At 47.2% G+C, this 23,787-nt stretch overlaps 1 protein-coding gene across 2 annotated transcripts in view; it reads left to right on the top strand.

Moving 5' to 3' along the window:
• Window positions 1-23,787, top strand: part of scube3 (signal peptide, CUB domain, EGF-like 3) — a 93,194-nt gene that overhangs the window by 51,147 nt on the left and 18,260 nt on the right. Inside the window, exons 5-9 of one of the 2 annotated variants that reach the window (XM_036533144.1) lie at window positions 2,813-2,938; window positions 4,658-4,774; window positions 10,445-10,492; window positions 16,347-16,463; window positions 20,388-20,510. In XM_036533144.1, coding sequence (XP_036389037.1) covers window positions 2,813-2,938; window positions 4,658-4,774; window positions 10,445-10,492; window positions 16,347-16,463; window positions 20,388-20,510 — 531 coding nt within the window. The remainder of the gene's footprint in view (window positions 1-2,812; window positions 2,939-4,657; window positions 4,775-10,444; window positions 10,493-16,346; window positions 16,464-20,387; window positions 20,511-23,787) is intronic. The other variant, XM_036533145.1, reaches the window with a different exon arrangement.

The following is a 23,787-nucleotide window of genomic DNA, read 5'->3' as shown; positions in this document are numbered from 1 at the left end:
AATTGGTGATTCCAAAAACATGGTTGTATGAAGGGAAAAAAATAACATTAAAAACAATAAGTGGACTTGTTGCACCAACTGAAACTCTCAGAGGAAAACTGCTTTTTCTGTCAATGTTTTTTGCTTTTGTTCCTCATTTGAGTGGGCTAGGAAGGAGTGAATGGTGACATTTAAGACAGATATAACTTTATCAACGCTATAGATATGTGTATACCTGACCTGGCAACGACGTAGTGTGTATCTGACCTATCGACACCATAGATACGCTGTATATTTGCCGTATCAACGCCACAGGCGGAATGTATATCTGCCCTATTAATATTACAGATAAAAGGCCAGTAGGAACTGACAGTGAACTCACAAGCAGCAATCGCTCTGGGGCACTATAGACAGAGAGGGGGAGGGATTTGAACCATATCCCACTGACATCAGCTTTAAGTGAAAATAAGTAAATAAGCTGGCCCATTTTTGGCAGAACAAGTGGAAAACAAAAGGATATAATAAGAGGGACTGCAGAGTCAAGTGTTAAAGTATATAAATGAGTAATTAAAAAGAAAACTTTCAACACTGTGGCGCTGCCCAGATATGTCAGCACATTCTACCTTACCTTTTTTCCTTATGAAGTCTGCTGCTCGAGAATATGACGCCTGCGAACTTAATCCCGCTCTGCCAACGCCTGTTGGACTTCAGGAGTGAAGTTTGGCAATGTGGCTCAGTGACTGCGTCTCGAAGCGTGTCAGCAAAGCATTAACACTCTTGGTAACATAAATAGCCTCCACGCTCATGCTACAGCATAACCAAGCTCGTGCTGCAGTACATCCAGTTCTATCGGATCAAAGAAAAAGGTCTGCAGTGCTGAAACATTCAGGACACATTTAAAGGCAGGTTTGTACCCATCTCTTAACTCAAGGACACCAGGAGAAGAGGAGTGAACCTTGTAAGCATGTTGTTGAGATTGGGAAGTACGGGAAAACTGCACACTTAAGAGTCCTTTGATGGTAAAGTGGTGACTTTTTGAGCCAGGCAGGGTGAAACACACATACACACACGCATACACGTGTACACACACACACACACACACACACACATGCACAAGGATGCATGCACACACCAAAGAGCAGGATGGGGGAGCAGTGAATTATCAGTGAGAGTGAGTGTGCCATTCTCTGTACCTGAAACACAGTGTGATAACTTAATGAACCACCTTGGAGCCCCCCGGGAGTGTCAGGTAGAGTAACAAGACCTGGCGGAGATGCCTTGCTCTCTGTCCTGAGAAGCAGTGGAGGAGGAGGGGGAGGAGGAATGGAGTGGAAGAGGGAGAGGGGCAGATTTTTTAATGAAACACACATCTTGGTGTTCTCAGTGCGTGTGCCCACGGTGCTATTGTTTCATAAGCAGTTAAGTCAAAAGGCAGCCCCGTTCAAGGTGTTGCAGTCTGCATGCATAACTGATGGAGTTTTCGCGCTGCTCCGGAATATACGACATGACATTAATGCGGTATGGGCTCTTAACTAATGCATGCTCTTGTCTCTTCCGATATAACAGGGAGCGTGCTCTTAACGTTGCCGTGATGGTGGTGGCCCAAGAGGAGCGTTGTGGGAGCAGTGCTTGTATACCAGATTGTGAATCTAAATGCGTGATAAGAGGAGGCTGCAGCAGCCGTCACAGGTCGGCTTGGCCTGTCGAGGCACTGCAGTGATTGGGTGGAACAAAGATCTCCCGTAGCAACCACAGCATGGCTCTAACCTGCCTTTTATTTTGGCTCAGACCGTAGCTTCCATTGCTCCAGCAGTGAGTCCAGGGAAGACATGACACTCACTGACTCTGAGAATATTCCACTTTGCTCTGTGGCATACCACATTAAAAGGCACTGTAAAATGTTAGCATTTGCATGGACAAGACACATAGACATGTAGATGGATAAGCAACAACTCTCCAAAGCGATGCAGTCTCCTGGAGGAGTGGAGCAATTATGTGCTGCCTCCCCCTACCTCCCACCCCCCTACTTGAACTCTGAGCTCTGGCGCGCAAATAAGATTTCCCTTTGGAGTGTTTTTCCCCCCTCGTTCCTTTATTAGCAGAGATTATCTCAATTAACGTTACACGGACACAGGGATCAGCCTCTCCTGGGGGTTTTCTTTCTTTTGGCGCACTCCCTTTATTGGCCGAGATTTCGCTCAACACGATTGGGCACGCTCTGAGAGTCTCCCGGCCCAGGAGTCAGTGGGCGCCACAATGCATGTCTGTCGACAAGGATGGGTGAAATTGGGGGGGGGGGGGGGTGCTCGCGGGGATTGCTGTGAAGGTTGTCCCAGGAAGGCTGGATTTCCTCAGAGGAATTTAGTGTTTATTAAGCAGCGCGGTGAAAGGGAGGCTTTGGAATCGGCAGCAGCCAGAGGTTATTCAGGTTTTGTGTGGAGGAGAGGGCTGATACAAAAGACCTTGGCAGCACAAAGCCAGCACCCTCTGAATGTTTCTCTCCCTCTCCCTCCCTCTCTCTCCTTCTCTCCCTCCTTAACTCTCCTTCTTTCTGCCCCTCTCCTTCCCTCCCTCTCTCTCCCCCCCTTCCTTTCCCTCTCCCTCCCTCTCTCCCTCCCTCACCTTCTCTGCATTTCTCTCTCCCTCCCTCCCTCTCCCTCTCTTTCCCTCTCTCTCCCTCACCCTCTCCCCCTTTCCTCCCTCTCCCTCCCTCTCCCTCTGTACATCTCTATCTGTCTCCTTCTCTCTGTCACCCTCCCGCCCTCTCTCTTCCTCTCCCTCTCCCCCTTTCCTCCCTCTCTCCTTCCTTCCCTCTCCCCCTTGTGATTTGCAGAAGGACTGAAGTGCATGGACAAGAACCACGGCTGCGCTCACATCTGTCGAGAGACGCCCAAAGGAGGCATCGCATGCGAGTGCCGACCGGGGTTCCAGCTAACCAAGAACATGAGGGACTGCAAGTGTAAGTGCTCCCACCCGCACTCCCACAAAACTCCTTTCATAGAAGCAGCACCACAGCCTCATTAAATAGGGCTAACATCCAGCAAGGTCAAGCTCAAAGCCCTGACCTGATTGGTCCTTTTAGCAGCGAAGTTTCCCATTCTGGACTGCCAATCCAAAAATGCTACACGCAGTAAAGAATGCACTCCCATTTTCTCAAGGTGAAAATATGGTGCATTTAGTTCTACTAGCATTTCCCAAACCATGATATGGAATAAAACTAGGTATGCAGTATTTATGAAAAGTGTTTACTTTGCTGGGCCAGTGCTCAATTACGAGAGTCAGTGTAGAATTTCACATTCAGGTACATTTAGAGTTATGGATACTTAAGACCGCTTAATACACTCACAGAGGACACTTTTTCGTTTATGAGCAATGATGTTATATTTCTCGTTTTGAAAAATGTGTGTGAAATGTCTATGAAAAGAAGTGTCTTTGATACATTTTTGTAGGGCCAGGAGTTAAGAGAACTCTGTCAGAGAAGTATACAGCAATGCAAAGATAAATTAAAAATGCATGAAATATTGAGAATTATTTATAGTTGGGAATTCGAGGGCAGGGATCGGCTTTTGAATCTTGTTAACAGCAGCGAATTGACGTCATGGATTGGTAAGGAGAGAATGCAAAAGAACCATTTTAAAAATAAATTTTGAACACTTAAAAAACAACGTTTGAACACTTTTTGTCAGAGTTTATGTCTGAGTTTTACATGCCAGTACAATCAAACCTGGTCTAGTGATCAGTGTTGAGTGTCTCACCAGATTTGGTACAGCATCATTTTTGTCAATTTTAATATTTCCGCAACGCTTGGAACATAATCATGACGTCCAAAAAATGCACCGTTCGAAATCTCATGTCATATTGGAGTGAAACTACTTCAAACAGGGAGATTACATTATGTGTTGACAAGTGAGTGATAATTGAGGCAGCACCTTTTAAAACCGGAGGAGGGGCCAGTGTTGTTTTGCATTGCTCCTTACGTAGCATCCCTTTGGGTCACACACAATGTGGGGAACCAGAAAACAAGTGGGATTCAGAGAGAAATGCCAAAGATGAGGCCAGTTCAGCCCCATCGTAATCCTCCAGCCATATCCTCGGCATATCGTTCAGCAATAGGGGCCTTCCTGTCACAATTTAAACTCAGACAGGGGCGCAGGCGGGGGTGTGTGTGTGTCTGTGTGTGGGTGTGTGGGTGTGTGTGTGGGTGGGCGGGTGTGGGTGGGGGGCGGGCGCCTCTGTTTGGATAAGGATCGGAGAAGTGTTATTCTACATTTTTGCGATGGCTCAGGAAATGGCAGAAAGGGGGAAGGGTGCAGACAGGTCTGCACTCACAGCATTGTTCGAGCTCTGTCACTGCAGGTGTATTTATAGCTAACAGAGTGTTAGCTATACTCTGTTAATACTCATCTCTAATAAGATAGCCCTCTCCCCTCATCACTAGACTATGCTGCTGTAGAGGTGACTGTATCTGACATCAGAAGAAAACACAAATCTTTGTACATTGCATAAAGCATGTGGCAGTGTTGCACCTACAGTATAGAATACCTATATGAGTGTATATGACACATATATCTGACCACAGATGTTGCTAGATGAATGTGTATGGTCCGTGCCATTTGGCCACACATTGAAGAGCTTAAAACTGAAATAGACTAAAGTGTGTCTGTGCGCTTTCTGGCAGTGACGTGTAACTATGGCAACGGAGGTTGCCAGCACACATGTGAAGACACGGACCAGGGCCCCAAGTGCGGCTGCCACATGAAGTTCGCCCTGCACTCCGACGGCAAGACCTGTGTAGGTAAGTCAGCTGTCATTGCCTGGGTGAGGGGCTGCAAGTGTGATCACAGCCAAGAGAGGAACTCCTGCCCTTGCTCCTGCCCCTTACCCCTCTCCCCGCCCCCCTCCCACTGCCAGCAGCACTAACCCACAACGCTCTCGCAAACGTTTCACTAACGTTGCAGTGTTACCAGCGCTGGCAGCAGGGGGAGGTCTATCAGCCAGAACGGAGTTGGGGTCCAACTTCAATGCTGTTTTTGAGCTGTCAGGCTGACATACCGAGTTCACTCGGTCCCACATACCCAACACTCACTCACACGCATTCAGTCAGACCTGGTCCACTCCAAGCAGGCTGTCCATGCCGCGTTAATGAAACTGTAAAAGAGGTACAGCCCAATGCACTGCAAAGAGCCACTCCACTGCCGCAGTTCAGCGTACCAAAAACGCAAGCTGAAGCATTGCTGTCACATGTAGTACACCTCTTACAAGAAAGCAAACAGCCATACACACCATTCACAAGCCGAAAACCGTTGCATCAGCCTCATCGCGTGATGTTTGAGACAGACGAGCTCCAGCCCTCCTGCACCATGCACTGATGCCACTGTCCACACCTGTGCCAGCTTCTCACTGCAGCTTTGACTGCTTCGCTTCACTGGCCCCTGCTTTGCCCTGCACCCTTCCTCTTTCCCTCACCACAAGGGTCATCTCAGACAGGACCGGCTCTCAGCTCGTCAGTCTGTCCTCTGAGGTCGTCTCTGTCTGGAGAGATTCTGTCTGGATCTGGGGTTTTCCCTAAAAGCAGATACTCAGTGGAGTATTTGGAGCGTTTCTTGCTTTTAGGACGGCCCCAGAGCTTGACAGATCCTTGCGTCGGCTCTCCTGATACGGTGGGCTGCAAGTGGCTTGGGCCGCTTCCCTGCCCTGTTGTTGTTAAGAATGAGATCCAGCTCGGAGCCCAGGCCCGGTCAGCCGCTCTGTCATTACCGCCGCATGCTTTGAGGCGGTGGGGATACCACAGGGCCCACAGCGGGCAGACCTAACCGTCTTGCTCGCAATCCCGAAAAGCCCCACTTGACATGAAAACCCCTCACCCCCCATTCCGAGCTCAGGGGCAGTTAAAGTCTTGGGTTTCCTCCATGCTCTGTGGGGACAGTGCGGTCTGGTTAGATGCCCCCCCCCCAACCCCTTCTCTGCGGTCTGAGCTGGCTCTTCGTCTCTAGTAAGCGCTGATAGTTAATAAAGCCACAATAAAACAAACAAACTCCCGAAATCTGCTCCTGATGGGAGACTGAGTGACAGGATAATTGAGGCCACTGCACTGAATCCCTGGGATGGGAGGGGGAGTGTGTTTTCTTTCCGAAAAACGAAACCGAACGATGGAGGAAAAAGGGTATCGTTGCCTCCGAAGCACAAAGAGAGGCAATTAGCATCTCTCTGGCCTGCAGTCTGGGGTGCTAACGCGCACGGTCTAGCCAAAGATGGGGGGGGAGGGGTGGGCTGGCGTAAGCGATCCTGTTTGGGCTGGCAGGGAAGGGTGCATGGGTTTTGGCCGAGGGTGGCTCTGTGACCCTGAGCGCGCAGGGACAGAGCGCCGGAGGCGAGCGCTCGCTGTTGGGAATCCAAATGCGTTTTGCAGTCCGCCGGCCCTGCTCAATGACCACAGCGCAGGGTACAGGCTGCCAGCTCGACACACTGACCCAGCACACCACACACACCCACACCCGCCATTATGACCCAGTGAAGAGGCACTGGAGCAGGAAGTACTCTGCTTCAAGTACCTCCTGCTCCAGTGCCTCCTCACTGGGTCATTACCTTCCTACCCCAAGAACAAACCGTTCATCTGCAGAACATTGATAACAGTAAACAAAACCTCCGTTCATTAGCTGTCCTCCATTATTTCAGTAAATCATCATAAAAGCACTTGGTTCATCACATTAGTTATTTTCTTCAGTAGATGGCAACTTACATTCACAGTTCACAGTTTTTACATAGCATCTGTTTGTACAGCTGGAAATGTGCTGAAATAATTCAGGATGAAGGAACAACAGCAGTATCCATCAGTGTCCAGACTGTCCAAGAAAAACCCAATAGTTTTCACAGTTGTTATGCTGACACTTTAATGGTCTGTGTCAGTCTTGTACACTTTACTCTTCCATGTTCTTTTGGATGGTATTGATTTGTAGAGGTTCTGTACCACACCCTTGTGTGGTTTAATGCATTTTCGCTGTACCTGGACCGTGTTGCTCTGTTCTTTAAAGGTCCATTCATCCTTTTTTAATCAATCACAGAAATGCAGTGTTGACTGAGTTCAGATTTAATCACACGCACTGAACCGGTCATCTTTAAACTCTACAATTACCGCGCCAGACGTTCGATACATCTGTGTGGTGCCTCACCTTTGTAAACCAGCAGAATTCATTTAGTGTGCAGAGCCAAAAGCAGAACGTACTTTGCACACGTGCACGCTGAATGGATTTTGAATGATGTGATCGCAAAGGCCGCAGTACCTTCCTTTTAATTTCCATCAGCAGTGCCTGAGCCCTCTCCCGGGCAGCGCGGCGTTCCAGTGTGTTTGCACACACGTTTCCACAAAGCAGGAAACCGAAGCGCGGAGGAGAGGGGCCGTCATGTGGAAGTACTCAAGCTGTTAGAGCAGCTGATCATAAACATCCCCAAATAGCAGGCAGATGCAGCCATGCTCAGGACCTGTAATCATCACACACGCACACACACTCACACACACACACACACACACACACACACACACGCACACACACACACAAACACATACACACTCGCACACACACACAGACATACACACACACGCACACAATTGCATTTACACAGACACATACGCTTATGCACACAAATGTGCACACACATACTTGCATCAACACGCACATGTACAGATGCACACATGCACAAACACACACACAAGCATACACACACGCACATGCTGAAGCTCACACACACACACACATGCACACACATAATTTCCCACCTTACACCCATGTACATGACACATTTGCCAGGTGGTGCATGTGTGTTTACTGAGGTGTGTGTGCGCCTTTCTGTGTGTGTAGAGCATGGCTTTACATTTGTCACCTTAGTCCTTTGTGTGCTTGCCTACCTGTCTGTGTGTTTGGGTGGCAGGCTAGAAGCTTGCCTTGAGGGCATCTCTATGGCAACGCATGTCAACAATGCAAAGTGTGTGGTCTAAAAAGGGCAAGGCCAAGCCGATGAATCCACATCATCACTAAAGGCGTTTCTATGGCAAAGGAAAACAGCGCAGGGCACAGAACGCTGCCTTCACTCACTCACCTGAATGCCTGCTGTATGAGGAATTAGGGGAGGGGCGCCCTGAAAGCACAGGACCCGATTCCACTGTGTACGCATACCACAGCTACACGTCAGGCGGTGCCAGCCAAACAGCCCCCGCCCCACCCCGCAATGCCCAGGGACTGGTTACAGCATGACCAAAGCCGGTCTGGAAATCCTTACTGTTTGTCTCTGGAACAATACCGGGGGATTCACCAAGTCCTTCACCACCACAGCCTCCCTCCGCTGCCCTCTTAAAGCAAGACTCACAGTGCTGACAGCAGCGCGGTCTGTGCTTTCAGTACACAAGGCGCTCGCAACCTTGTTGCTGTTGGCCAATGTCACGCCAAGGTTGCGAGGAAGTCGTTATCTGTTACGGTATGTGGGTGAGGCCCGCGGAGAGACGCCTACACATAGCGCAGGCATCCATTCCTCAGCAAAAGCCATTAAGTGTCAGAGCGGTCGCTGGAGAGTGAAGCAGAGACAGTGCTGTCCTGTCTGTGGAGCCTCCGTTCCCCCCCGTCCACACCCACAGGTCCCAAGCTTGCGTTCATCAGTACTCTGTGTGCACCTTGATCCTTCATCCACTTCTGTATTATAGAATAACCCACTTATAGTGCAGCCTGATCCAGGGATGCCATTCCGGTCTGGGATATTAACCGGGGTGGGGTATTATATTAGACCACTTCTATAGAAGACTGACGGTCTAGTTCTCCATATTCAGCTGCTTCCACATATGAAAGCAAAAGCAAACTAATAACCATACGGAATTCTGCACTGCATCTTGTATTGCAATCCTGTGCTGATGTGCATTTTCGCAAGAGTTTTATTTATGAATAAATAGTAAATATATTCTGTAGCTTGTTGGCTAGAAACTCTTGTGGTATGAAATATCTGCTAAAGATGCAGCCAAAGATATTTAACAACTAAAATCACATGCTGAATTTTTACCATTAATTTCAATAAAAAAGAGCAGCACTATACTGAACCAAAGAAACCAGGTACTGTTTTTTTTTACCACTGGCTGTAGTAATTATTTTGCGATAAGTGTTGAAACAGATAGGAAATCACTTTCTGTTCAATGGTTCAGAGTCAGAGTAAATTTCATTTCAATTTAACTAGTGAATGAACTGAATACTGCCCATCATTTTATATGAATATTTTCCATAAAGCAGTTGAATATCAATTTATTTCTGAATCAAGGGCATAAAAATACTCCTTGTTTGAGTTACGTGTAGAATTGATTTAATTTAAAAAACTGCAAAAAGTGCAAGAAAAGTGCACCATTAACAGTTTAAGCTCATACTCATGACCAGGTCTCATTAGGGGAAAGTAGAACTGACCACATGCACTTTTATACATGAATTTTAAGTTTCATGTATTTCTCAGCTTGATAGAAAATGCCTATGGTGATAATAAGTAGGTTTATCTGTGATATTAAAAGGAATACCATTTATCAAGGAAATATAAGAGCTATGGTGAGTGGATGGTTGGGTGTCAGGTTGAGCGATATGAACTGGGCTAATTAGTGTTTTTAAAGCACCACTTAAGGAATGTTGTGGTCACCTTTTTCCTTTCACCTACTAACCACTAACTGCCTGCATACTGTCATTCTCTGCTTGTGCTAACTCAGCAGAACATGTCAATGCGTGCTCATATGCCTGCTGCCACTGTTTGCATAGAACGGTATCTTCCTTGGCTGAAATGTAATCTGTGTGTGTGTGCGCGCGCGTGTGTGTGTGTGTGTGTGTGTGTGTGTGTGTGGTACTGAATGTTTTGTGTGCTAGAGAGACAGTGTTCTGCCTAGTCATTCTTGAAATGTTTTGCATTATCCTTTGAAGGCCATTTTTATTGTCTGGATTTAAGAAGCATGCCTCTTAGAATGAAGATGAATGCCACACAGCCAGACAAGCTGAGTCCAGTCACTGTGGTTTTCATAAACAGTGATACAGCCAATGGAATTATTAATTATTCATTTACTGGAATCTCATTCATTGTTTATTTTACTGAATTAATTATCCAATTCAACTGTCCCATTGATTTTGATAACAGCTGGATGTTTTGTGTGTCACAATCCAAGAATAACACAGTCTACACTGAGTTTTAGCATAGATGTTGTTTGTGAATCAGCACTTGTACTGGCCCAGTGCAGAGAACTAAAAGACAATCAAGATATGGTGCCATACCTCCATACCTCTGTTAGGTTCTTTTACTGCATCATGTGATTGGCCTCCTGTTGAAGGTCTTTCCCCCAGCCGATGCATGACATTCTTAAAACATGACAGAAACATTGCCAGAACGTTGTGCGTCAGCTGGGCCCACGGTAAACCTGGAGCACTAAAGCGGTGTTTTTGCGATGTGTGTGTGTGTGCAGGGGAAAGGAGTATCCAGCAACAGGCAGTCCCACAGCTGTTACCCAATGGTAAATATCTTTGTTCCTCCGTTCCTCTGACCGCTTCTGTGTGGGTGCGGGCACTAACCCGAGACGCTTTGCACTTCTCCCCAGAGGCCCTCTCTCTCACGTTCCCTCTCTCCCCTCCCCGCTCTGTGAATGCTCTTTCAATAATATGCCAACTGCCCACTTCAAAGCCCACCGTATCAAAGCCTCTGTACCAGGGAGAGGAATGTTCTAGGTAGCCGTGGGAGTAAATCTCCTTTAATACATATCGATTCCTTACTCCACTCAGTGTAGTACAAATGAAGTTACAAGCATTTTGATGAAAGAGCTGGCTTTACACAAAACAGTACAGTTTGGTACATTTTTTTTTTTCTGAGTAGGAGTAGGAATGCATTTTGATTCACCAGAGAGGTACATCAAATTGGCCTTGGAAGGGTTAGTGCAGGGCATTGTTTTTCTTTTACCCAGAGTTCACCTCTAGCAGTATGCGCTGTAACTGTAACTATCCTTTGACAAAAGCAATATTCCTACTTTGGCAGACTTAAGTGGATTTGTTACCAATAGCTCCGCTAAGTGAATGGCTTTGGTCTTGCGTCTCGGCCTTTCAGTTCCAATTACTGTGATAGCTCTTTAGAACCAAGCCAAGGCCCTGGTTTATTTGTGTTTTGATAGAAAGAGCTATGAGGGGAATTAACTCTGTACTCTGTCAAGCACCTTTCACTTATTGTTCTGGAATTATATAGCAAAGTGTTGGGGCTTGATAAGAAGCCAGGCCCTTCTTCCATGCTTTGATGCTCTGCCACAGGGGATTCATAATGTCTCTCAGCCCTAGAGGTTCATGTGGACTGTCAGTGGATATATCATACAGTTTGGCATTTCTGTTTTGTTCAGTTTAACATGTGTGCTGAGCGACAGAAGCACTGTGCTGGAATTAAAGGAATAGTTTGTAAAATATGAAGTCAGGCATATAAAACATGGTTATAAATGTATGTCAAAATAGGTAATATATTTGAAATATGGCAAAATTACTACTTCATATTTGTCATCAGAAAATATTCAGTTCAATGTATTTGTATAAATGTACAGATACAAATGTGGTAGATATAAATTTAAAAATAAGACAGTAGGTTTATTGTGGAAAACAAATATTACTGTAGTAATAGGTTTGTCAGGTTAATCTAAATCAGAGTTTGTGAGTGATGAATAGTCTTACATTTTAAGCACGCTGTGATCACCTGACATATTTATTGAAAAGGTTAAAGCATTGCCATGCAATTTCCAGTACACACGATGGCATTCGGATCTGAGACAAAATGCTAACAAAAATAAGCACATAAATCTGTAAGGATAAATCATATCGCTGGTACATGAGAATGATTTATGGCTTAATTACATAGCCAAGAGCCCAGGCAGATGCTGAAGAAGAGGAGAGAATCTCTCTCGTTCTCTCTCTCTCTCTCTCACTCCCTCCTTCGTAGGAACTTCATCTTCAGGATGACTGGAACTAATAGCACAGGAGCCGATAGCAAAAAGGCGCTAACGAAAGCCGATAAGAAAAGCCGCCGCCGCGCCCGCACCCCTGATGAAGGCCTCCGTCAGTGCAAATAGAACTGATGCTGCCCCAGAGAACAGGGGCAGAAATCAATACACCCACTTTCTCTCAGAGGTTTGCCTTTTGTTAACTTCCAAGGCTGAAACCCTCACCCGCACCGCCGGCAAGCTGTGTGCACTCGCCGGCCAATTTCATGCCCCGCTGTTGGCATTGAAACGGCATTCACCAAAGATGGCGTCCAATGTTCCCCCTTCTCCAAATAACCTCCAGACTAACTGCATGCCTTATAGGTGAACGCTATGGTGGGGCAAGGGGGAGGGGGGCAGGGGGAGGGGGAGGGGGAGGGGGAGAGGTGCCGGGGGATGGTGGGGTGGGGTGCAGGTGGTGGGGTGGTATGTGAGTGTCGGTGCAGGCGCTGGTGGAGGATAGACCAATCAGTCAGTCGTCTGACTTTGTGACAGTTCACGCGTATTGGGGTCTGTCTACCTCTGTTTACCCCAAAGAGGACGGGGTGTGGGACGTCTCCCTACAGCCTGATTCATTGTGATGCCTCTGACCCCCCCTCCATCTCCTTGAACCTTGAAACAAGAGAAGACCTGTTTAGACGCATGTCCAGAGCTTACGCATTGCCCAGGACTGGCAGCCACAGGAGAGCAGAAAGAGGCCTGCTGCTGGTGGATGGCTCATCCCTCTGAAGAATTTTGAAAGGGGAAGGGGTTTTGATGTCGAGGTGGCAGGGGGTTTGCTCCAAGCTTCTCACCCTCCCTGCAATGAAAAATTGAAGCTAATAGCCAGCAGCTGGGACCAGCAGAGCTGTCAGAGATTATCAGAACCGAACAAACAAACAAAGAGATCATGTCGTTGGCTTCTCAGAGACCCAGGAATAGCACCTACCTTTCAAGCTGTCTCTGTGCTCATCGGGGCGGGGCTCTTTTTTTCATCAGCTCAGGCATGACAAGTTTTCACTGAGCTGTGTCTCAACACATACACTCCCAGAGGATGGAAGCCCTGCCCACCTGACAGTCAATCAGTCAGGCAGCCTTTATTAATTGCATTGCCCTTTTCTTTTAATGTACTGCTTAACGCTTTGGAAAGCACATCAAAAAGAAAGTTTCGAAGACGGATAATATGACAGCCAAAATAAAAAAAAAAACATAACTACACGATTGAAAAATGATGGCATGATGCCAGCAGAATGTTAAAAATGTCATTGCATGCAGACCGTGTTATCCAACAGTAATGCTGACACGGAAGTCTAGCTGACTTGTCCGAAGTTTGTCAGAGAACTGTGCCCAAGACAAAAACGTGTGATGCAAGATTGCGAGAATGCTTTCAGATGTGACGAGGTTAAATCAATTCCGAAGGCACCAGAGCCTCGCTGCGTGGAAGATGCTGGAAGCGTGAAGCTGAGGCAGAAAACAAGACCCACACGCATACCAAAGTATTTTTTTTTTTCCTCATGCTATAAACGGCAAATTTTTTCGCTCTCCTAACACAAGATCATTACTGTTTAGTGCAATTACTGTCTCGCTAAATGTTTTAGAGACATGTCGTGACAGTGCCCCTCTTTGTGCTTCGGTCTAGAGCTGCCAGATTTCAGTGCCCCGCAGTGTGTAATTTTTACAAACAGATCATGCCACTCAATACGCCCGCGGTTCCTGAAGAATACTCCTGCTTGCGGTCTCTCCAGAGCTTTGGTGCTGATTCATCATCGCTAAGTTAGAGCCGGAGAATTTATCAAATTATTTTGACACTCGGGTTGCGAAAGGCATTGATCATGGTGGCAGTGTGACAAGGTTAGAAATTTTCAGTGTCAGAACTGTAATACAAAGTGCATGGACCAGCATATGAACAGAAGAGTACAGGGCATGTCCTTTGCTGTCACAGTATTTAGGCCTCAAGCCATTGGATGGACTACAGTCTCTCCACGGTTGGGTGGTGCTGGCTCTCTGCATCCACATCATACTGCAGTCATCTAATGGAAGCTCTTGCAAAACAGGATACGGATTCCTTTTCCCGATTTGAAAACCAATAAGGGACATCACAAACACATAACGACGTTCCGGGGCCACTTTGAATTCTGATGGGCAGTCCACTGTGCTGTGCTAGGATTTACATCCATGTTCAACGCATAAACACACTTACGCAGTGTCTTAAACGGTCTTAAACAGGCCCTTCTCTTTTAATGTTTGATTCAATTGCCTGCAATAAGTTTTAATGTGAAAATTAAGAGGGTTAGCCTGACCCGCTGGTAGAAACTGAAGCAGATGTTCTTCCCCCCATGGTGATAATGCATCACAGCCACATGTGTGAATCTGACTCTCCCCCCTCCCACCACCTCTCCTATGCTTTTTTTTCCATGTACATTTTACAGGTCCTAGGTTTTAATAGCGGTTACCATACATGTGGCTCCCAGGCTTTGCTCCTCTGATAGGCAGAACCTGACGCCGCGCGGTGTCCGAGCATCGCGTCACTCCCGCGAAACTTTCCCGGAATGGCCGCGCGCTGTCAACACCCTACACTTACCCTGCGTAGCGCCAAACGCAGCGCTCCAGAACCACGAGTCTTTTTTTGAGAAGCGAGGGCCGTAATCAGCCAGAGCACGTTCACAGAAACGAGAGTGACTTTGAAAGTTTCCGCTGTGACGTTTGATGCATGTGCAGTATCTCGCATCGAATTTGTCAGTGTCTCGAAACGGAACGCTCGCCACCTCTTTAAAATCCCGCCACCGCCGCCACCCCAGCCGGCAAAATCAATCAGCCGCAGCCAGCGGATCGGTAAATTTTCTTTTTACATTCTCAAAATTGTCCAAAAGCGTCTGTCTGAGCCATGATAAACACTGCTTTTAACTGCAGCTATCTGTAGTTACTGTCTTCCTGACAACAGCCTCTCATTGTTCAGTCTGCCTTTTTTTCTCCTCTTTTTTCAGGGTGGGGAGGGAGAGAGGGGTGTATGAATGTACTTTATTGTACCGAAATAGGAGAAACGATACAAAAAAACACATAAAATACAAAGCAAAATAGCAACACACCAGGGATACTCCATGTGTTTATTCTCCTCAGTTCACTTAAGTAATACCCTGGTCGCACAACACAGGTCTCTCTTGATGTATCTTCATCCTACTCCACAGCACACCTATGTTATTCATAGCACAGTTACTTGCTTTACGGGGTGACTATCCAATATGTTCTCCAGCTGGCAGATTCCAGCCTGAGAGAGACGTGGAAATGACAGGGAGGCGCGCTCCATCTTGGCACCTCACGCTCAGACAACACGGCTGAAAATAAGAGTAAACACGAGGCCGAGATGCAGGAAAGGGGCAAGGAAGTGACAGGGAGGTGACACAGGAAGAATGCAGACCTCTCTCTCTCTCTCTCCCTCCCTGTCTCTCTCTCTCTCTCACTCTCTCTCTCCATCTCTCTCCCTCTCTCAGGAGGTTGAGTCATCAAAGGCCGTCAGGTCGCTTGTACCTGACGCATGTTGCCAGGTGCTAATTAGAGAGCATGATGAGTGGCAGAGTTTAGGCAGGGCCTGCTGGCCTCGGCAGGCTCCTCGGACCTATTTTAGCGGCGGGGATGAGGAAGGGCAGACGCGTCCCGCGGCCTCCCAGGCGCTCCTCTGCCTCGCAGGCGAAGTGCACCGCAGGAGTTGGAGTCCCCGAGAGAGAGACAGGCAGCCATTCTGCTCCTCTCACCTCGGGTTTTAAACGCTCAATTTAACTAATAGTTTGGATAAGGAGTATCTTCCCTCTCCCTCCTGCGGGCTTGATGAGATACTAATTGCTACTTTAAATGCAGGAATTTCAGATTTTTGCAGTTTTTTCTTATTCTAGTGTGGTGTGAGTGTGTGTGGGTGAGTGTGAGTGTGAGTGTGAACTTGTCCGTGGGTGTGTGCACATGCTTGCAAGCATGTGTGTGTGCATGTAGATATGTTTGTGTCTGTGTGCATGTGGGTGAGTGCACATACTTGCAAGTATGTGTGTGTGTGCGTGTATGTGTGTGCGCATGTGTGTGTGAGTGTGTATGTTTCTGCATGTGTGTGTGCATGTGCATATGTGCGTGTGCATATGTGTGTGTGTGTGTGTGTGTGTGCTTGTCTGTGTGTGTTTCTGCTTGTGTGTGCGTGCGGCGTGGGTGTGTTTGCAGGCGTGTGTGTGTGTGTGTGTGTGTGTGCACGTGTGTGTGTGTGTGTGCGGGCTTAGGTGTGCTTTCAAGCGTGTCTGTGTGTGTGTGTGTGTGTGCGGGCGTGGGTGTGCCTGCAGGAGTGTGTGTGTGTGTGCATCTGTGTGTGTGTGCAGCGGTGCTGACGGCCATGTGTTTCTTGCAGAAACGTGTGCTGTGAATAACGGGGGCTGTGACAGCACCTGTCACGATGCGGTTACCGGAGTCCGCTGCAGCTGTCCCGTCGGCTTCACCCTGCAGCCCGACCGCAAGACCTGCAAAGGTACGGCACCCTCACCTGACCTCTCACCCACCCATCACAGACCCTGCCTCCTTTTATGTGTCTCTTGAAAACTGTGCACCCTCTCACCTGTTTGCCATGTTCTCTCCATTGACAGCGCCCCTGCTCCTCCACTGTTTAAGTATTGTAGTCCTCTGCTCCAGGGCCGTCACATGTCAATAGAAGTTAGCCACTCTCTAACTGTGAACCCAGCGCTGTCCAAACTTTGCAGGTCTCTGCATAATGACGTACGCGGGAAAAGGTCTGACAGTGTAGAGACACCGAAAGACTGAAATCATTTGGAGCCCAGGGAGAAGAGAGCTCTGAATTTAAAAGTCACACTGCAGAGGTGGGCCAGGGGAGGTTTTAAATTGTCACTCTCCCATGGTCTTAGTTTGGCATGCCCCTGTTGTGCTAAAAGGCCTGTCCCCCGTCTGCCAGTCATTCCACGCCGCACCCACTGTGGCCACTGGGAGGGAGGCCCCAGCAGCATCTAATCAGGAAGGCAATTTGGGCTCAGCGAGGTGTGCTAAACAGCCACCCATCCGTCACCCCCCTGCCCCTTCGCCCCAACTATCGGTCTCATTGGCTACCTGTCCTGGGCCGCCTTTCATCTACACTGACAGGGGAAGAGTGTGCAAGGTCCGAAAGAGAAGTAGAGAAGGAAGGAGACAGGGAGAGAGGGAGGAAGCAGGAGGGCAGGAGTAATTAAATGTATTACTGTTGTAATAGTGTTATTAGCTGAATTAATTAGATGTGTATCGAATGCACATTTTTGTATTTCAGCATCAAAGCAGCGTTACAATGAGGAAGGCTCACAGGTTAATAATTTTTTTTCACAGCTGATGAAAAGAGAGAGAGAGGGGGAAAGAGTGAGACAGAGGGGTAGAGGCGCACGGAGGGAAAGAAAGAGAGGGAGGAAGAGTGACTGTGGGAGGAGGCAGAGGACTGCTGAGTTGCAGTGCCAAGAGTGGAAGGCTACTTCCCCTCCAGCGCTCATAACATTACGCTAACAACAATGATAAAAGTACATTGGATTTTATTAGTTTTGTTTGAAAGGAAACAAAGGAAAACAGCTTCAGACAGCATTGGCACGAGAAGACAGGGGCCCCTTAAGGCAGTGGCGTTTCTCCTGGGGTTGGCGGGGGTGGGGGGGGGGGGGTGTGGAGTTGGGAGTGCAGAGAGAAGCTTATTATTTTATTCAATTTTTGATGCATTTATTTTAAACAGATGATGCATCCCCCTGAGACCGATGCCTCATTTACAATGATGATTCGAGCTTAATCAGAAACATGAACCAATCTGCCACGAGCGCAATCAAATCAAAGCCCCGAATGGATGATATATTGATTGTTTAACGTGGACAAAAGGAAAAAAAAAACTAACTAAAAAAAAAAAATTAAAAGAATAAAGACAAGGAGACGGGTTGTGCGTGTCTGCTCAGGACGGATATTTGCGCAGCGAGGGCCGCGAGTGGAAGCGTTTAAGAGCCAACTCATCAGAATGTGCAGCGCTGCCCTTCAGACGCACCACATGTGTCTCGAATCATTTCATCTCCATGCCCTTCCGAGTGCCGGGCTGCGGGAGGGCACCTGTGAGTCATCCGGCCGCCGCTTCCAGCGGGCATCGGGGCAGCTGCTCTCATCTCCTTTCATCTGCCCGTTTTGTGCGTCGCTGCCCTCTGGCCCCCTTTTTTTGTCGACTGGCAGGAACGAAATGGGATTACAGAGAGGTTTCCTGTCCTTCGCAGCTGCTGCTTCATCAGGCCCTAACTCTGGGGCACAACTCCCGCCTCCCTACTCTCACCCCACCCCCACCCCGTCCCCCTGTGGTACGTCTGCGGTGCCAGAACAATCTGTGTCGTGTTTAGCCCGCATGCCGCAATTCGGCGGTGTGGTCTGCCGGGAGGGGTCTCTCCCTGCGTCCTTACTGATCTGATACTCGACGTGACCAAAAGGAGGAAAGGATCTGAAGGCCCGCCTTAAAAGGGGGGCGGACCATAAACGAGTGTGCATATTATGACTCTAGACATGTTCATTTGCACACTGTGGCATACGTCTCCATGTCTTTGCGGTTTGTGCTAGTATGTTACTGCGTGACGCGTTTCAAAATCAGCAGAAGTACACAGAAAGTAATTTGATGACCGTTACTTTCACTATTCCAAAGTCATATGTAAATGAATGACGTTTCCCCAACCGCATTAAAATGCACAGAGGTCATTAGTAACCAGTTACCTTTGCATAGGGGGAGCAGCTGTTCTATAGGTGCCCTGCTGTTTGCTCTGCAGCTGGAGGGGGTGGGCTGGAGACACACAGTGCGGCTGAAGGCTGAACAGGGATGGCGTGCATTAGCGAACAGTCAGGGAAATCCGTCATTAATATTGATGTTATTACTTAACGCAAAGCCCTTGAGTTCAGTCTAAATACACTCAAATGGTAATTAAGTGTAATTTCTCCGCCCGCAGCTTAAATCGAATGAAATACAATTTGGGCATGGCAGCAGCAATCAATAAAGACAAAACACCAATCAGAGGTGTGTGCAGGCCAGCGGTAGCATGGTGGCTTCGTCTGCTTCGGTTTCCACGCTCCTGTAGTTTTCGGGCTTGCCTCCACACAGACGAGAAGAATGTGATATCTGCGAGCGCGTCTCTGTCACGTTGTCTTAACAGCTGTCGTGCGGAGAGGGAGAGAGGGACAGCTGGTGTCTGACACTGCTTGAATGGACACAAGGTCAGGCGCAGCTCAGGGAACTGGTGTGGCGCAGCGGTGAGGAACAGGTCACGTAACCCAAAGACTGCCAGCTCAGTTCAGCATGCCCCTGCTGCCATACCCTCATTAACCCTAATTGCCTCAGTAAATACCCAGCTTTGTAAAAGGATTGCATGTAAAAATGGTAAACTGTGAATGTTGCTCTGGGGAAGAGCGTCTGCTAAGCAGACATCCAGCTACAGACCTACAGTGAAAATGCAAAGTGCCATTTTATAATGGCTCTGAGATGATACCGTGCATGGAGGCCCACCCCATGCGTGTATACGCTTCTTATACCCTTCCATTAACAATCCCAGCCCCCAGCAAGACTCCTCAATCTCGGCCTGCACCTTCCTCTCAATTCCAAACCTACCCCCCTTTCTCCATGTCAATAAACAAAATGTCTCCATTGCACAGCAAATATTTTTCACCATGTATTTTACATAAAGTGGTAGTGACACAAATTCAGTGTAAATATACATGTAAACAATATTTTTTCAGATATATTTATATATATTATAAATAAATTATTATTATTAATAATATAATAATATTATAAATATATATATTTAGACCTCAGCCTCTTTTTGATTAGTATGTAGTATACTTTGGTTTGTATTTTGAATAATGAAAGTGTCAGTTATGAAGTTATAGCATATAAACAGAAAGGCGTGCAGCAGTGCAAACTGCAGGTTTTGTCAGTAATGTATTTATGGGAGGATTCTCTGTTTCCTTGCCTCTCTCTGCGGAGATGCGTTGGGAATGGAGCTCATTACGGGCCGTTTGTGCGCGCGGCTTGTCCCAGGAAGCGCTGAGTCATTACGCACGAGGGCCACAGCGCGGGAGTTATTTACCCTCCCTGTGGGATCATTAGCGCTCTTTAGCCGTACAGTCCTCCACGGTCTACCTGTAAATAATAACCTGCCCCAGCCACAGGCCCCAGCCATCCGCTACAAAGCTCAACCACGACATCAAACCCTGCCCAGTTTCCATTTAAAACCACTCAAAAAAAAATCTGGGTCCGTGCAGTCTGTCTGTCTGTCTCTGTCTCTCTCTCTCTCTGTCTCCCTCCCTCTCTCCTTCTCTCGCTCTCTCTCTCTCTTTGTGTCTCTCAGTGGAACTTAATGTGTGCCACGCCTACCCATGGGAGAAATCAGTGTCCCTCTCCCCCTCCCTACAGATATCGACGAGTGTCGCCTGAACAACGGAGGGTGTGACCATGTGTGCCGAAACACAGTCGGCAGCTTCGAGTGCAGCTGCAAGAAGGGCTACAAGCTGCTGACCAATGAGAGGACCTGCCAAGGCAAGTGACCGAACTCTTCCCCCGCCCACCCACTTCCCGGACTCTCTTGTGTCATAAAGGGCTGGAGGGGGGTGTTGAGTCTCATGTTGTTCTTCCCGCAAGTAGGAAAGCGAGGACAACACAGACCCCCCCCCCCCCCCCAGCCCAGCTGAAAAGACCAATGTTGTCCCCTCCAGCCAAGAAATACATAAGTGTTGAATGTTGAATATGAGGTAGAATGTTTGCCCACAGATTGAGGGAAGCTTCTGGGCCTCTACATTCCACTCCTGAGAGGCAGCACATCTTACAAGCTTTCTGAAACAGAAAGTGAGATGGCCAGAAGCAGAAAGTTTGTATGTTTGTGTTTGCTGAGCTGGAGATGGCAGTGACAGGAGTGGGATTGTTGCTGTAATAAATATAATCCTCTCCCTTAATTGAATTGGCCTCAGCAGGTGGAGAGAAGCTGCCAAACCAGGCCTCTCCATTTTGTTTGTTTCTTTGATTCGGTGGTAGCTCTTGCCCAGCGGGTGTTCAGGGAGCTAGCCACAGAACAAACAAAGAGTTTGCCATTACCTACTACAGGTACGGGAAATTAGAAAGGCCAACACATTCGAAGTTGAATTTCCCTGCCGTGAGCACAAAGATCCCCCTCAGAAACCTCTGGCTGGGAAGAGAGTGCTAACGCTACAGGAGCGGTGGCACCAAGAGGGCCTGGTGAGAAAAGAAAACTGAGAGCAAACTTTGTTTTTCTTTCCTTTTTTATTGCGGTTGGTTGATAGTCTTGTTGAGCTGCATGTTACAAACAGGATGTTTTTTGTGTGACAGGATTTCTCTCGTTCTGCACATGTGTCATGGTGCTAAGGATTGTGGGAGGGTTTTTTTTGGAGGCTTGCCTTGAATGTGATTTAATCAAATTCAAATTCAAATATGACTCAATGTCACATCCAAAACAGGAAGAGAGTTGCCACAGCGGGGTCACAGATGGCAACACAATGTCAACCAACTGCGACAATCACAACAATATTAATCAGATAGTAATTCGTAGTATTTAGTAACAGTAAGCAACTTTATGTGGAGAGCTCATCAATAGAGAATGCCCCCTGTCGGGCATATCTCACAGAAGTCACCCCAAAAACTGTGCTTCACACAGCAGCATAGAGACATGGCATCCCTACGTTTCTTGTGCCAGCAAGCGAGAACGAAACAGCACACCCAATAATAAAGCTGCATTCCTTTTAATTGCCCCGCTTTTCCTCAGCTGGTAATTTTCTTTAGATTGCACACTAAGATGGCACATTGTATCATCACGGTAATTAAAAATGATGCTTTCGCTTTTAGGCATGCTCGCTGCCAAGGTTACTGTTTGTTTTGTGTGTGTGTGTGTGTGTGTGTGTGTGTGTGTCCCTGCTCTTTTGGCACATGACAACGTTGCAGTGCACAATTAAAATCAATGCGTTTCATGTGTGTTAACTGTCAAAGACGTCCTGCAGTTATCATTTCTACAATACTGAATCAAAACATGTTCACCTATACAGTACTGGTCAAAAGTTTGGACACACCTGATTAAGATAATGAGAAACATGCATTCAAAGACATTTTGATCTAAAAACTTATGCTTAAATGCTTTTTTCTTTGGCAAATATAAATTGTGAAGTTGATGCCTATGTATGAATTTCTTTCCAAAAAACTTTTATTTTTTAAAAATTGGCTGTTTTGAAGAATCTAAAATATAAGATAGTTTTGATTTGTTTATAAGACTTTCTTGGTCACTTGGTCATCAATTGGTCATAATTCAATTTGTGTTGTTTTGTAGTTTTGATCTTTTTTTGGTCTTTACTAATATTCTAAAATGTGGAAAATGGTAGAAAATAAATAAAGAAAAGTGTGTCCAAACTGTTGACTGGTACTGTTCTCAATTTGCAGTGTCTTGCAGCATCCAAAAACACTGACGGTCAGCAAATCTGTGCGTTTTTTTGTTGTTGTACGTTGGGCCTGTTGCATGCCTTTGTTAAAGCCCGGCGTCAGAAGGGACTTGGTCCGATGTCCGGGATGTGTGAGGATAACGCAGCTAACACACTCAGCACTTTCTCAGGCCTGGACGGCCGGACCGAGCGGGAAACTGCCGAGCAGAGGGCATCTCCCATCTTCCCCTGCCTCAAATCCAGATTAATGCGCTCAGGCCGGGTATTGTTATAGAGGAAGCGGAGTCACGAACGGCCGTGGAGCTGCCTTATCTGCGCGTCTCGCTTTGACATGATGTATGTGAGCAGTCACTTGACGCTATGACATGGCGTGAACGCGTGAAAAGGGTTTAGCTCATTTTTAATGTGCTGTCACGGAGTACAGTATCTATGATTAGATCACTGATGGGTAGCGTTAATAATAACAGGAACCGGTGTAGAGCAAGTTCATGGTAGTTGAATGTCTGTCAGATGATCAAAGTTATTTTAGTACAAGGCGGTAAGTTCAATATTTCTATGTATTTATCCAACCTGTGTTTAACTGGGTAAATCCATGTATTATAGTTTGTCTTCTGCAATGATTTGGGCAGGCAACGTGTAGATGTTTATGCAGCTGATAAGTGCTCTGAAGTGCCGGGGAGGCAGGCAGTGTGGGTAGGCTCTCCATCACACAGCAGGGCCGAGCCGGTTTGTTTCGTGACACATAATGAACAACTGGAAGCAGACCCCTGGCTAACACATGGTGGGAAATTTAAAAAAAAAAAAAAAAAAACAACGGGCAGTGCTCTTTTAGTGAGCGTAAGCGCAGGGAAGGCGCTGAGATGTGCTAAACTTAACTCCGCGCTTTATCAGGGATTTAACAGTCACGGTGCTTCCCAGCTGTCAGTGACCCCTGGCCCATCAATCAAGACGGGACTTGTCCCACCCGTGTGAGAGGGCTGGAGGCATTCCTTTGCCATTCCACGCCGTGGGCCTCTTTTCCCACCCCCCCCCCCCTTGCCTAATCCCCTCTCCCTCCTCCTGATGAGGGCCCAGTAGGACCACATCTTATCAGATACTGCCTCTCCTCTCGTTAGAGAACTCCGCCGATAAAGCCCTGCTCTCCTCTTCACTCTAGCTGGCCTCTCTGTTGTTACTGTTATTTTTCAGCATGTTTGTTTCAATATTTACTACTATTTATATTGTTTTTTTTTTATTTTACTTCGAAGGGGGAAGGGATTGAAACTCCTGAGGAAGAGAACAGACAACCTGATAGGCTGGGGTCCTTTAGCCAGCCCTATAGGAAAGCGTGCCTTGACGCTTGTGTTTTTGACTTGTGTTTTTCGGCCATTCTTTTT

Source organism: Megalops cyprinoides, chromosome 7 (assembly GCF_013368585.1).
Source record: "Megalops cyprinoides isolate fMegCyp1 chromosome 7, fMegCyp1.pri, whole genome shotgun sequence".
Classification (NCBI taxonomy): Eukaryota; Metazoa; Chordata; class Actinopteri; order Elopiformes; family Megalopidae; genus Megalops; species Megalops cyprinoides.
Note: the sequence above shows the minus strand (reverse complement) of the source record. Positions and strands in the feature narration are given on the sequence as shown.